Raw genomic sequence first — 13584 nt, forward strand, 5'->3', positions numbered from 1 at the left:
AGTGAGACATTGTTACTCTTGTATTTGACTGCGGAATAGAATTTGAACATCTGTCAAGCTTTGTCCATTTGTCTTTGTTCTGTCACCAAGCCCTGTAGTTACTCAAAGATCTAGAAAGAGTGCGTATATTTTTTTCTCTTTTGTTAAGCTACATTCTGTTTTCTACTTTACTCTCTTTATCTTCCCCTTTCTCCACCCATTCATTCTCGCTTCCATCCAAGAAGGGATGATGTTTATATAGTTAAAAAATGTCTAAAATATGAATAGATTATTAGGAATACAGATGTCTTCTCAATACTTTTATTCTGTTACTGTACCTAAAATAATTTTACATTATGGTATACAAGAAAGTATTTTATTTTTTAAAATAAAAATAATTATTGTTTAAAGAGAATAGAAAGGGTCAGATTCAATGGAGAAATGGTTTGTGATCTATTAGCATTTAGGACAATGGTACCAGTTATCTGCATAGCAGCTTGTCCTGTGTTTTCAGTGGCAAACTTGAAAGCTTTGATTGCTTTTATTCAGAGGGGAGAGAACATGGGGAGAGGCTGGGAAGCATGAGACAGCCAGTCTACACAGCAAACACTGGTTCAAATAAAAGAAGACATATATCTGCTTGTTTAAATAGTTCAGATTTGCTTTGCTTTTGCAGCCGAGCAGTTTGAACCTTCACAGGGAGGATTCAGGGAACCATGTGTACAAATAATTAAATGAAAATCCACGCAGCAAAAAATAGATTCCCCAGTCCTACAAAAAGAATTTTTTTTTTTTTACATTATCCCAGCTAGCCCATCACCAAAGAAAGTTTTCTAGTAAAATAGACTTTTACAAATTTTTTTTTACCTAAACAAGGATTTATTTTCCCTGCTACCATTTAGATATTGCTGAGGCTAAATGTTCAAAGATGAGCCATCACCCATAGATTCCGTGACACAGATTACTTTACTTAGTAATTCTTTTATTTTATCAATTTCAGGGTCAGTTTCTGACAGTTGAGTTTTTCTTTCTTTCTTACTCCCCCAACATCTCATTGGCTCCTTAGGGATTCCACCCACTTATATCTTTCTCCTTTCTGGCACAAACTCCTTAAGTTTCAGCAAGTTCCTCCCAGAACTAGAAGATGCTTCAGAAGCTTCGTCCTCCAGTGATCTATTCTGTCCTCCCTCTTCTTCAATATCTGTTTGAGACCACAGGGAGAGGTAAGATTTCATGGCAGTGCTGCCGGTAGCGCACTGAGGACACCCAGCAGTACATCTCCCATTAAAGGTGTCTGGACCCATTTATCAGAGTGGTGTAAAACCACATGATCCTGTTAGTTCCTCACTAAGTCCAGATGAACAAGGGAGCATCATTATGGAAAATGCCTTCCACTTTCAGCTTGCTATAAATTTCAGCCCTTCTTCCCAGAAAAAAGATCTGGCCATCGTGATCCTTTCATTATCTCCAATCTGGATTGCTGTATCAGGGGCCAAAGATGAAAGTGATGCAGAGTTTCTACTTTCCTTCTCAGTGAGCTGTCACTGATTCCCAGTCTGCTTCCATTGCCAAATCAAGACCAATGAGCCTGACCTTCAAAGCGAGACCCTGTATGTTATCAACCAAATCTCCTTTCATGAGCCTTCAAGACAGCTGTTCTTCCATGGAACAAGGCAGTGTATAATGCCCAGGGCAGAATATATGAGAGCAGATTAAGATATTCAGCTGTGGAATGAACTTCCAGAGGGGTCTAAAGTTGGCCACCCTCAGAGTACATAGCAAAAGCTTTCTGGTCAAGAAAGCTTTCCCAGTATAATCAAAATTATTTTATTTTTAAGGTATATATCTCTACCCAGAGCCTCCTATAACCAGAAAAAGAGAAGAATGGAAGACTTCATGAGGCTCCACCAAGGAACTTGCTATGCAGATCTTAGCTTGAAAGCACATGTATAATACGATTATGGGTGCTGTAGAAAATCCTAAGATTTCTTGAAGCGGGTTTCAAGATCAATGTATGCCTATATGTTTGCAACTCAGTTGAGTGCCCTGTGCAGTGACACGTTATGTGTCTACAGACCACCAGGCAAGCTTTGTGGAAGAAGCTAAAGAGCAGTGTGAAATTTAACACCTCATGGAATGTACTATAGGTGCAAAGCTCCAGGATATTTTACTTTTTCATGTGAAATAATTATCATGGAATTTATTTATCCTTTAATTTCAGCATACTTGAGGTAAACCAGTATATAGGCAATATACTCTTTTTTTTTCATGTAAGTAGTGAAAGAGTTACATTAGTTCACTAGCTCCAGGTAATGGATCCTGCATTTTATACCAAAGTGCTTGATTCTCCATCCAGATAGTGACCATGTACTATGGTGGCACTATTTAAACGGGTAGTGCAAAGTTAATAGTCTTTATTTTGCTATCATGAACAGGATAAGATGATCAAGAATAGCTGCTTTAAATTTTGCTGTATTTTTAAGCAGAGGGTTTAAAACTCTTCAAAGGCAATACTACTTGTGGATAAAACAGAGGGCATGGAGTCAAAAGGCCTGGGTTCTGTTATGACTCTGCCACAGGCTTTTGTTGTGAACTTTAGCAAGCTATTTAATCTCTCTGTCCTTCCATCCTTTAATTCTTGGTATGTTTTTGCTAGCCTCGGAGAATCCTGAAGTGAACTGGAGGACAGCTTATGATTCTAGAGCAGGGGTGGGCAAACTACGGCCCATGGGCCAGATTCTGGGTCTGGGGCTTGCCCCACTCTGGCACTCCAGCCGGGGAGCAGGGTCGGGGGTTGCTCCACGCAGCTCTCAGAAGCAGCGACATGGGCCTCCTCCAGCTCCTATATGTAGGGACAGCTAGGGGGCTCTGCTCTGCATGCTACCCCAGCCCCAAGCACTGCCCCGCAGCTTTCATTGGCCAGGAACCGTGGCCAATGGGAGCTGTGAGGGCGATGCCTGCGGACAGGGCAGCATGCAGACTGCTTGGCTGCGCCTCCATATAGGAGCTGGAGAAGGGCATGCCGCTGCTTCTGGGAGCCGCTTGAGGTAAGCACCATCCCGAGCCTGCACCCCTGAGCCTCCCCCCTACCCCCCAGCCCAACTCCTTGCCGCAGCGCTGATCCTCCTCTGCCCTCCAAACTCCTTGATCCCAGCCTAGAGCATTTTCCTGCACCCCAAACCTCTTAGCCCCAGCCACAGCCCACACCCCAGCCAGAGCCTGCAGTCCTTCCCACACCCCAACCCCCTGACCCAGCCCTAATCCCCCTCCTGCCCTCTGAATCCCTCGGTCCCAGCCCGGAGCACCCTCCTGCACCCCAAACTCCTCATTCCCATCCCCACCCCAGAGCTCGCACCCCCAGCCGGAGCCCTCACCCCCCAGTCCCCAATCCCAATTTTGTGAGCATTCATGGCCCGCCATACAATTTCTATTCCCAGATGCGGCTCTTGGGCCAAAAAGTTTGCCCGCCCCTGTTCTAGAGTTTGTAATTCGAGGTGATGGTAGTCTTTATCTCTCATCTCTGATTATAGTAAATTAGTCTCTGTAGAGTGTCAAACTACAATGTCGGGCTGAGTGTATATATATAGAAATATAAGTTCAAGACAGCGTTTTGGACAATTGGATATAAAGAGTTATTTTTAAATGATCGAGTTATTTTTAATTAAATTAACATAAAATGTTGTTTTTAAAGAGCTGTTTTGCCTGTCATTAAATCTTATTTTCTTTTCTTTGCAGCTTCCTCCATACAATGAAACAGTTCCTTGTGGTATTAAGTCCACAGGTGAGCGTCATGATGGTAATAAATCATTCCTTTTTTTTCTTAATTTTTTCTTCAGGTTGTTGGGCTCTCCCCGTAGTGTCCTGATACAGTACAGATTGTCTTTAAATTAGTCCAGTTCAGGTTGATTAGCATGTGTATGCGCATGTATCTGTCAGGCTGCTTTTTCAACACTTGCTAGCCCGTTGAAATCGACAAGAATGTTTGAGAATGTTGTTTTAACATTTTTCTGTAGCTAACTGTAGTAAGTATGCTCGCTACTTCGCTGTGGCAGTTTGTGCTGTAACAATTCCGTTAAAAACTTCTTGTGGAAGCTTTTAGAATTCAGTTGAAAAAATTGCTTAGGGCAATTGCTTAGTATGGAGTTCTTAATCAAGGAGTGACTAAAATAAATAGCTTGGATAACACTTAACCATCTGTGGACTTTTACTGCCCCCTCTGTAAAAGTCTCAACACAGAGTATTCTTTGGCAGTTGCAGCCTGAAGATGACTCTGAGAGCAGTGTTCTGCTTAGTGTTCAGCATGACATTCTGTTTCTATGTGGCTCAGCTGTTTTTCTGGAAAATCCTTTTTTGGAGAGCGAGAGAGAGAGCGAGAGAGAGAGAGAAAGTATGACTCGCAATGTAAAAATGTATTACCGAGCTCTGATTTAAAGCAGTAATGATCAGTATTTTCTCCCCACATGCACACCTTTTCTCCACACCTTAAAAAGGAAAAAAACCAAACCCCTGCCTGGTTTCATAATGAGATAATATTTCATATTTACATAGCACCTTCCATCTGAGGATTTCAGTTCTTTATAATAGTCTGCATAATACTTTTACAAAGTAGATAAGTATTCTCTTTTTAGAGCTGAGTTAACGTAATTGTAGAGAAGTTGAGACTTGTCCAAAGGTATTTGGGAAGCTAGTGGCAAAACTGGGAATAGAATCCAGATCTCCTTTAGCTAAAAATATACTTGATTTTTGTTTTAAATTTGGCTGGTCATTAGCGCGGCATTTGGAATAGCCATTAAAATTTTATAGAAGAACAAAACGCACAAGGTAACATTAGGGAAAACATAAACATAAAGATAAAAGTCATTGGCCATAATTTTCAAATTTTGGTGACTAAACATACATGCCTAAACAAAGATTCAGGGTACCTAACTAATCTTTTCAGTGGTGCTGAGCAACAACTCCATCTAAAGTCAGTGGAAGTTGTGAGTGCTTAGCACCTTTGGAAATCTGGGGGAAAAAAAAAATCCAGGTGCCTAAATATGGATTTAGGTGCCTGACTTTAAACGCCTAAGTTTGAAATAGGGATGATTACCCAAATGGCTTTCTGTATGGTTTAGCACAGGCTATATAGAAAGCTGGTTTCTGCAAATGTTTTTCAGATCCTGCCCAGACCATAAATACTCCCTCCCTCCCCTGAGATTGGTTAATGATGGCAAATCAAACTTTGCCTCAAAAATGTGTCCTACTTAACAAACATGCACTATAATGCCTGCATAGTATCATAGTTATGGCTGCATAAGAAGCAGTTGAAACTAAAATGGAAAAAATTACTCAGGCAAAGTCTTGTTAGTAACGTTGAGATTACCCATTGATCACATAACCATAGTATAAAATGTTACTGTTTTTATGGTGTAATGATATCTACAGTGAATGGCTGGAGGAGCTGTTGATGCATATTATGAATAATTGCATTTGGCTAAAAAACTGCATGATAGACAGTGCATACTAATTCTTAATACGCATTCACAGCTTTCATTATAATGCATTGACATGATACATTGTAACATCTTCAAAGGGTATCTTGTCAATGTGCAGTATTCTTCATACCTTCAGGTGCATCCATTTCAATCCATGCAACAATAGATCCTCGAAACACCACGGAATGGATTGAAACAAAGGTGGCTGGAAGCAAAGTGGAAGGTACAAAAATAACCATAAAAGAAAGTTGGTCTCTTTCATATTTTTCTTTAAAAAGGCACTAAATACAATGTTAAAACAAATAAGATTTTGTCATAACTAGTGGCAGTGTGGAAATGAGTGTTATGACCCAACCTTCACAGTTCCTGTAAATAAGAGGTATTTCAGGGGTTTGATTTAAAAAAGGAGTAAAAGTCTTAACTCCTTTTTGGTTGATTTTATCCACTTTACGGTTATTATAAAGTAAGTATTTTTTCTTACTGCAGTTTGGCTATAGGTAATAGATTTAAATTCCTTTGCTAACAATCCCTTGTTTGTGGGATTAATAGCATGTGCAATTTTGCTCCAGACTATAAAATCGCATACCAAGTCTTAGTCCAAAAGCAATTTTTTCTAATAAGAATTTAGGAAAAATCCTATGCTTGATTGGTTTCAAATTTTAATAAGTTTTAATTAGGGATTGGAAGGGATAGGAGGATTTCAACAGGTATTAAGAAAAATACACAATTTATTCCTAAAACTTAAAAACATTGTGATTGGCATCAACTTTGTTATGCTCTGTTGCATAAAAACAAGTGTTCATGACACTGATACACTCATTAACGTGGATATGTTGAAATGCCGTGTGCACAAATAAATTGCACAAAATCGTGTTATCCTGTTAACAAATGTATAGGTAAACTTTAGATGAATCTGTAGATGTAGAGATTAGTGCACCATATTATAAGTATTTATTTTGAAATAGTGACCAGTGTTGTTTGAACAGGAATCCTGTAGGAAAAGGATGATCTGAAACTCACTTTTTAGCAACACTTTTTTTTTGTTCCTTTTGCAAAACAGAAAACAAATGTTTTCAAGCTCATGGAAGCAGTAATATATGTACCATAGAAAATCACACAAAATTGTTTTCTGATTAAATATTAATGAAAATTTGTCCTGGGAACCACTAAAATTCAAAATTAAAAAAACAGCATGAATTTTATAATCTTAATTACCTTATATACTCTGTCATAAGCCAAATATTTTTGGTAAAAAAGTGACGCATCATAGAGCGGGGGTCGGCTTATAAACGAGTTTACACCAAAATTTGATGATTTTAAACTCTATTAAATCATTGAATTGAATATCTAATACATTATCGTTTTGTTTACCTGGAGCATCTGCAGGCATGGAGCCCCTCAGTTCCCTGTGGCCGCGGTTCGCCGTTCCCAGCCAATGGGAGTGGCGAACCTCGGCCACAGGGAACTGAGGGGCTCCATGCCTGCAGACGCTCCAGATAAACAAAATGTCCCAACCCGCCAGCGGCTTACCCTGATGGGCCGGGAGCCAAAGTTTGCCAACCCCTGAAATATAGGGTTGGCTTATGAAAGGGTCATACAGTTTTTACTCTTTTTACCTATCCATCTTGGGGGGTCAGCTTATAAACAAATGGGCTAATGAACAAGTATGTACGGTACATTATACCCCTGTTTGGTATTAATGAAAATTTCTGTCACAGTTAATACACTTTAAATGTCAAGGCAGCCTGAGGCATGTAGTGTTACTAGTTTTGTAATCTATTGATAAAATATACATGAGGTGGTTACTTAAGTTCCATACACGTGCAACATACGGTTCTTTGATATATGTATAAACAGGAATTTAGTTAGGGTTTTACATTTAAAAAAACATGACTATGACAGCATTTCGATATATTTCAGTCTGTTATGAGAAAAATTCTTAGCATTTCTTGAAAGTTATGAAATTATCGAGGTAAATTATTTCTCATTGTTCATATACTCACTTTCAATCAATTTATATTTTAAATGTAATGTTGTGTCTGGCTTTGATCTAGTCACATTAGTTGTATTTCTTGTGACACATAAAATGAATATCCTATCTTTTTATTATTAAGCTGCTGATAATTTTGGATTTCCAAAACCTGAAACATTTCCAGTTGAGTAGAATGTAAAATATCATTCTGCCATTTGTGATTTGTCTTAAATATTCTTAATTAAAAAATCTTATCAGTTGCAAAGGTAGATTTTACTTTACTTTGGAAAAATGCAGTTTATAGACTTACTGTTATAGAAAATGACAGGTTTCAGAGTAGCAGCCGTGTTAGTCTGTATTCGCAAAAAGAAAAGGAGTACTTGTGGCTCCATAGAGACTAACCAATTTATTTGAGCATGAGCTTTCGTGAGCTACAGCTCACTTCATCAGATAAATTGGTTAGTCTCTACGGTGCCACAAGTACTCCTTTTCTTTTTGTCATAGAAAATAAGACCTTCTTTAAAGATGTGCGGTAGTATGAAAAAGATGGTTCTTTTCATCACACTCTATGTTCCTCATCCTACAGTTGGATCCCGGCAGACTACCGGTGAAGTCATTGAGACTCCATATGGCTGAAAGGGTACAACTGTGTTTCTTGCAGGATCTGTGCCCATATTTTCTTAAACTGAAGTCCTACTCTGTGTTACAGGAAAACTTTGATACTTTTTTCATCCTCATTTCATTTTAAAATATTTAAAAACCATCCTTTTTCAAGATACAAATGGACATTGAGGATGTTTTTTGTTTGTATGAGGAATGTCATTTATACTTACGTTTCAGGAAAACAGACTTGTCTGTTACTAATTTTGTATCTTTGTGACTGGACTTCACTAACAGACGTTTTTAATTTATTTTGTCCAGGGGAGGATTATCGGAGAATTGAATTTGGTGTTAATGAAGTTATTGAGACAGAGTCATCTGTGCTGAATAACACTGACTACAGTATTTCAAGCACTCTGAATCCTCAGGCTCCAGAATTTATCCTTGGTTGTGCATCAACTCAGAAAACCCATGATGACATTCTTAATGAAACTAACTACAACTCCATAGACTGCCAGTTCACTGATCCTGCCCTTGCTTTGGATAGCGGTTCTAATCCTGAAAGTGATAGCTTATCTGGGGGCCTTGGACAACGGGAGCGTAAAAAGAAGAAAAAAAGACCACCTGGATACTATAGTTATTTGGAAGATGTCAGTGATGGCATTGTTCCTGCAGAGGCTCTTGTAAATGGCCATGCAAATTCATCAGGACTGAATAGTATAAGCACAGAAGATACGGAACTTACAGGAGACATACCATCATCAGTCTCACCAAGGACTTGTAACAGCCCTGAAAATTCTGTGGACTTCATTAGTGAAGCTGTGTCTGATGATTCTGTTTCTAGTGTATTAGACAATACCAGGACTGCAGGGCAGCCTGAAATATGCAGTGTTACCAATTCTGAACAATTCTGCATCCCCTCAGAGGCTGGCAGAGAGAGCCCTTTAAGGACAGCTGTTGTAGAACCTTATGATGGTACTGATACTACTGAAAATCTTGGTGTTACTAATGGACAAACACTTGAATCCTCTGGTGAGGGCACAGCTGCCAATGGGGTAGAATTGCACACTATGGAAAGCACTGACTCAGACCAAGCTAAACTCGAGGATGTTTCACCTACTACTGAGGCAACAGCCCCGGTTTCAGGATCAGTCCCTGTTAATCAGCCTGCAAAATCGTGGGCTAGTCTTTTTCACAATTCCAAGCCCTCTGCTTCCACACCTGTGGCCTATGTTGAGACTAAGTGTACCCCTCCTGCCACATCTACTCTGGCCCCTGAAAAACAGGTTGAAGTCAAAGAGGGACCTGTTCCAGTTTCAGAGGATCCTGTAGCCATAAAGATTGCAGGTATAGTTAACAGACACTAGAGTGGACGTTCTGGTAGAAGAGTAACACATTTTGCCTAAAACAAAAGTGTACAGTATTGAAAGAGAGAAGAGACACTTACCTTAATGCAAGATTAAGTTTGATTTTAATTACACAATTCAGAAAACTAATATAGTTATAAAGTGGGTAACTATTTCAGCTTTCAGGTTTCACAGTAGCAGCCATGTTAGTCTGTGTCCACAAAAAGAAAAGGAGTACTTGTGGCACCTAAGAGACTAACAAATTTATTTGCGCATAAGCTTTCGTGAGCTATAGCTCACTTTATCAGATGCATGTTGTGGAAAATACAGTGGGGAGATTTTATATACACAGAGAACATGAAACAATGGGTTTTACCATACACATTGTAACGAGAGTGATCAGGTAAGCTATTACCAGCAGGAGAGCAAAAAAAAAGCCTTTTGTAGTGATAATCAAGGTGGGCCACTTCCAGCAGTTGACAAGAACATCTGAAGAACAGTAGGGGGAAAAAAAACATGGGGAAATAGTTTTACTTTGTGTAATGACACATCCACTCCCAGTATTTATTCAAGCCTAATGTAATGTTGTCCAGTTTGCAAATTAAATGGATGCAAATCAGACATCAAGAATTATAACATTCAAAAACCAGTCGGAGAACACTTCAGTCTCTCTGGTCACTTGATTACAGACCTAAAAGTCGCAATTCTTCAACAAAAAAACTTCAAAAACAGACTCCCAACGGGAGACTGCCGAATTGGAATTAATTTGCAAACTGGACAACATTACATTAGGCTTGAATAAAGACTGGGAGTGGATATGTCGTTACACAAAGTAAAACTATTTCCCCATGTTTATTCCCCCCCCCCCCCCCCCCACTGTTCCTCACACGTTCTTGTCAACTGCTGGAAGTGGCCCACCTTGATTATCACTACAAAAGGTTTTTTTTTTTGCTCTCCTGCTGGTAATAGCTTACCTGATCACTCTCGTTACAATGTGTATGGTAAAACCCATTGTTTCATGTTCTCTGTGTATATAAAATCTCCCCACTGTATTTTCCACTGCATGCATCGGATGAAGTGAGCTGTAGCTCACGAAAGCTTATGCTCAAATAAATGTGTTAGTCTCTAAGGTGCCACAAGTACTCCTTTTCTTATTTCAACTCTGTCCTTTGAATAAACATTGCAATAATATCATATGATCCTAAAACAAAAATACAGTAATATAAATGCTACATATAAGCATTTAAAGCTACACGAGGCATGGTTTAAATTTAACAGCACAGAGTTTAATTTAACAGTCTTACTGGAGGAGCAGTTTAGAAAAAAGTGTTTGCTTTCTGTTGAACTGTATTTGCTAAATAGTATGTCTCATTGACCAGTGTTTGTGATCCTGTTATAATGCATATATTCAAGGGAAGAGTGTTCAGATTGCTTATGTTAGAGTTAAGAAATGCAGTTAATGTTAATCAGCTATAACATTTCATTAACATAATTCTTAGATTTTGTTTCATCGTTTTTAGGGCAGTCAAACGGTTAAAAAATTTATTGCAATTAATTGCAGTTTTAATCACACTACTAAATCATAATAGAATACCATTTAATTAAATATTTTTGGATGTTTTCTACCGTTTCAAATTGATTACAGTTACAACTCAGAAAAAGTGTACAGTGTTGAATTTAAATTATTTTGTTTACAAATATTTGCAGTGTAAAAATGATAAAAGAAATAGTATTTTTCAGTTCACCTCCTACAAGTAGTTAAGTGAAATCTCTGTATCGTGAAAGTGCAATTTACAAATGCAGATTTTTTTTTGGTTACATAACTGCACTCAAAAACAAAACAGTGTAAAACTTTAGAGCCTACAAGTCCACTCAGTTCTATTTCTTGTTCAGCCAATCACTGAGACAAACAAGTTTGTTTACATTGATGGGAGGTACTGCTGCCTGCCTCTTATTTACAGTGACATCTGAAAGTGAGAACAGGCGTTCATATGGCACTTTTGTAGCCGGTATTGCAAGGTATTTACATGCCAGATATGCTAAACATTTGTATGCTCCTTCCAGGCTTCGGCCACCATTCCAGAGGACATGCTGCTGATGCTTGTTAAAAAAAAATTATGCGTCAATTAAACTTGTGACTGTACTCCTCCGGGTGAGAATTGTATGTCTCCTGCCCTGTTTTACTCGCATTCTGCATATATTTCATGTTATAGCAGTCTCAGAGGATGACCCAGCACATGTTCGTTTTAAAAACACTTTCACAGCAGATTTGAGAAAATGCAAAAAAGGTACAGATGTGAGATTTCTAAAAATAGCAACAGTAATCAACCCAAGGTTTAAGAATCTGAAGTGCCGCCCAAAATCTGAGAGGAACGAGGTGTGGAGCATGCTTTTAGAAGTCTTAAAAGAGCTATACTCCAGTGCGGAAACTACAGAACCCAAAACACCAAAAAAGAAAATCAACCTTCTGCTGGTGGCATCTGACTCATGATGATGAAAATGAATATGCGTTATCAAGCGGAACCGCTCATCAGCATGGAAGCATGTCCTCTGGAATGGTGCTTGAAGCATGAAGGGACATATGAATCTTTAGCATGTATGGCATGTAACTATCTTGCAATGCCAGCTACAACAGTGCTATGCGAACGCCTGTTCTCACTTTCAGGTGACATTGTAAACAAGAAGCAGGCAACATTATCTCCTGCAAATTGTAAGCAACCTTGTTTGTCTGAGTGATTGACTGACCAAGAAGTAGGACTGAGTGGACTTTGTAGGCTCTAAAGTTTTACATTGTGTTATTTTTGAATGCAGTTTTTTTGTACATAATTCTACATTTCTAAGTTCAACTTCCATGATACAAGTACTGTAGTGCAATCTCTTTATGAGGTGAATTGAAAAATACATTTTTTTTACAGTGCAAATATTTGTAATAAAAAATAAAAGTAAAGTGAGCACTGTACATTTTGTATTGTGTGTTGTGATTGAAATTCGTATGTCTGAAAATGTAGTGAACATCCAAAAATATTTAAAATAAATGGTACTCTATTGCTTAAGAGCACAATTAATCACGATCAATTTTTTTAATTGTGCAATTAATCGAGATTAATTTCTTTAAACACTTGACAGCCCTAAAGAATAGAAAATTTAGTGTGTTTCAGTACGCAGTCAAAAAAACCCTAGCTGCATTTGTGTGAATATGTCATCCCCCACATCTGGAGAGGCTTTCTTTAAACATAAAATTAAAAAAAAGTCACCTCTTACTTTTAGCCACTGAACAGGCCTGAGCAAAAGCGTAAGAAACCTCAGCCCAATGATACTTTGTGGATAAAGTTATAAATTGTAAAAAATAGGGACTTTGGCCAGAAGTGCCATCATATCCATAGCTAAAATGTACATTCTGGTAAAATTGAATAAAAATTTGCACAATATGTAAATGAACCTAATTAATTGTCCTTCAAGAGACTCAGTCCATGGGTATTTACTCTTCCAAAAATGTTGTCATATGAATCTGCAAAGTAGAATGCCTTATGTAAAAATGCTTGCACAAAATCCTGTTGATATGCCATTAACTAATCTATAAGTAAATTGGAAACTAATGTGTGGACAATTTCTAATGAAAGATTATCTGTATTTGGGAGTTTTCTACTCTAACCAGAAATTGACCTGGGGCTTTCTATCCCAAACCAGCAGGACTACTTGTGGAGGTAAATAGTCTATTTTCCCCCTGTCAGTAGTGGCTCTCTATGAGGCTTGTAAGTAGTAGGCTCGTTCACTAAAGATACTTATGTTCTGTAATTTTGCCTTGGGGCGGGGGCAAATCCTACTGACTTATTCACACATGTAGTCTTATTTGCTTATGCGGAACTACTCACATAAGATGATCAGTGTACTGACCTAGCCCAGCTCTGCTTTGCTTTTAAACTAGATGAGATCAGATACAGTCAGAGTAGCACAGAAATGGCTGTTTAATGAGAAACTGTCAACTTTAAAATTACACTATAGTCTAATTTTTTCTCTAAAGTTGTAACACCTAAAATATTATAAGTGAAAGAAATTACAGGAACTGTTCTGTAGTTTATGTTTGAAAGCACTTCATGTTTTGTTATTTTCACTGTTTTCTCTGTATAGCCAGATACTATTTTTCCCCCTCCTTATATGTATCTTTCACCCACGTAAGAGGAGAGAAAAAATGTATTTTTTTGAAAATTATTAT

General features: G+C 38.2%; 1 protein-coding gene across 4 annotated transcripts in view; it reads left to right on the forward strand.

Moving 5' to 3' along the window:
* The window catches only part of USP10 (ubiquitin specific peptidase 10), a 75780-nt gene that overhangs the window by 25786 nt on the left and 36410 nt on the right, over positions 1 to 13584 (forward strand). Inside the window, exons 3-5 of one of the 4 annotated variants that reach the window (XM_048870816.2) lie at positions 3715 to 3775; positions 5590 to 5676; positions 8347 to 9372. In XM_048870816.2, coding sequence (XP_048726773.1) covers positions 3715 to 3775; positions 5590 to 5676; positions 8347 to 9372 — 1174 coding nt within the window. The remainder of the gene's footprint in view (positions 1 to 3714; positions 3776 to 5589; positions 5677 to 8346; positions 9373 to 13584) is intronic. The other 3 variants (XM_048870817.2, XM_048870820.2, XM_048870821.2) reach the window with 3 other exon arrangements.

The sequence above is a fragment of the Caretta caretta genome, chromosome 12 (genome assembly GCF_965140235.1).
Source record: "Caretta caretta isolate rCarCar2 chromosome 12, rCarCar1.hap1, whole genome shotgun sequence".
Lineage (NCBI taxonomy): Eukaryota > Metazoa > Chordata > Testudines > Cheloniidae > Caretta > Caretta caretta.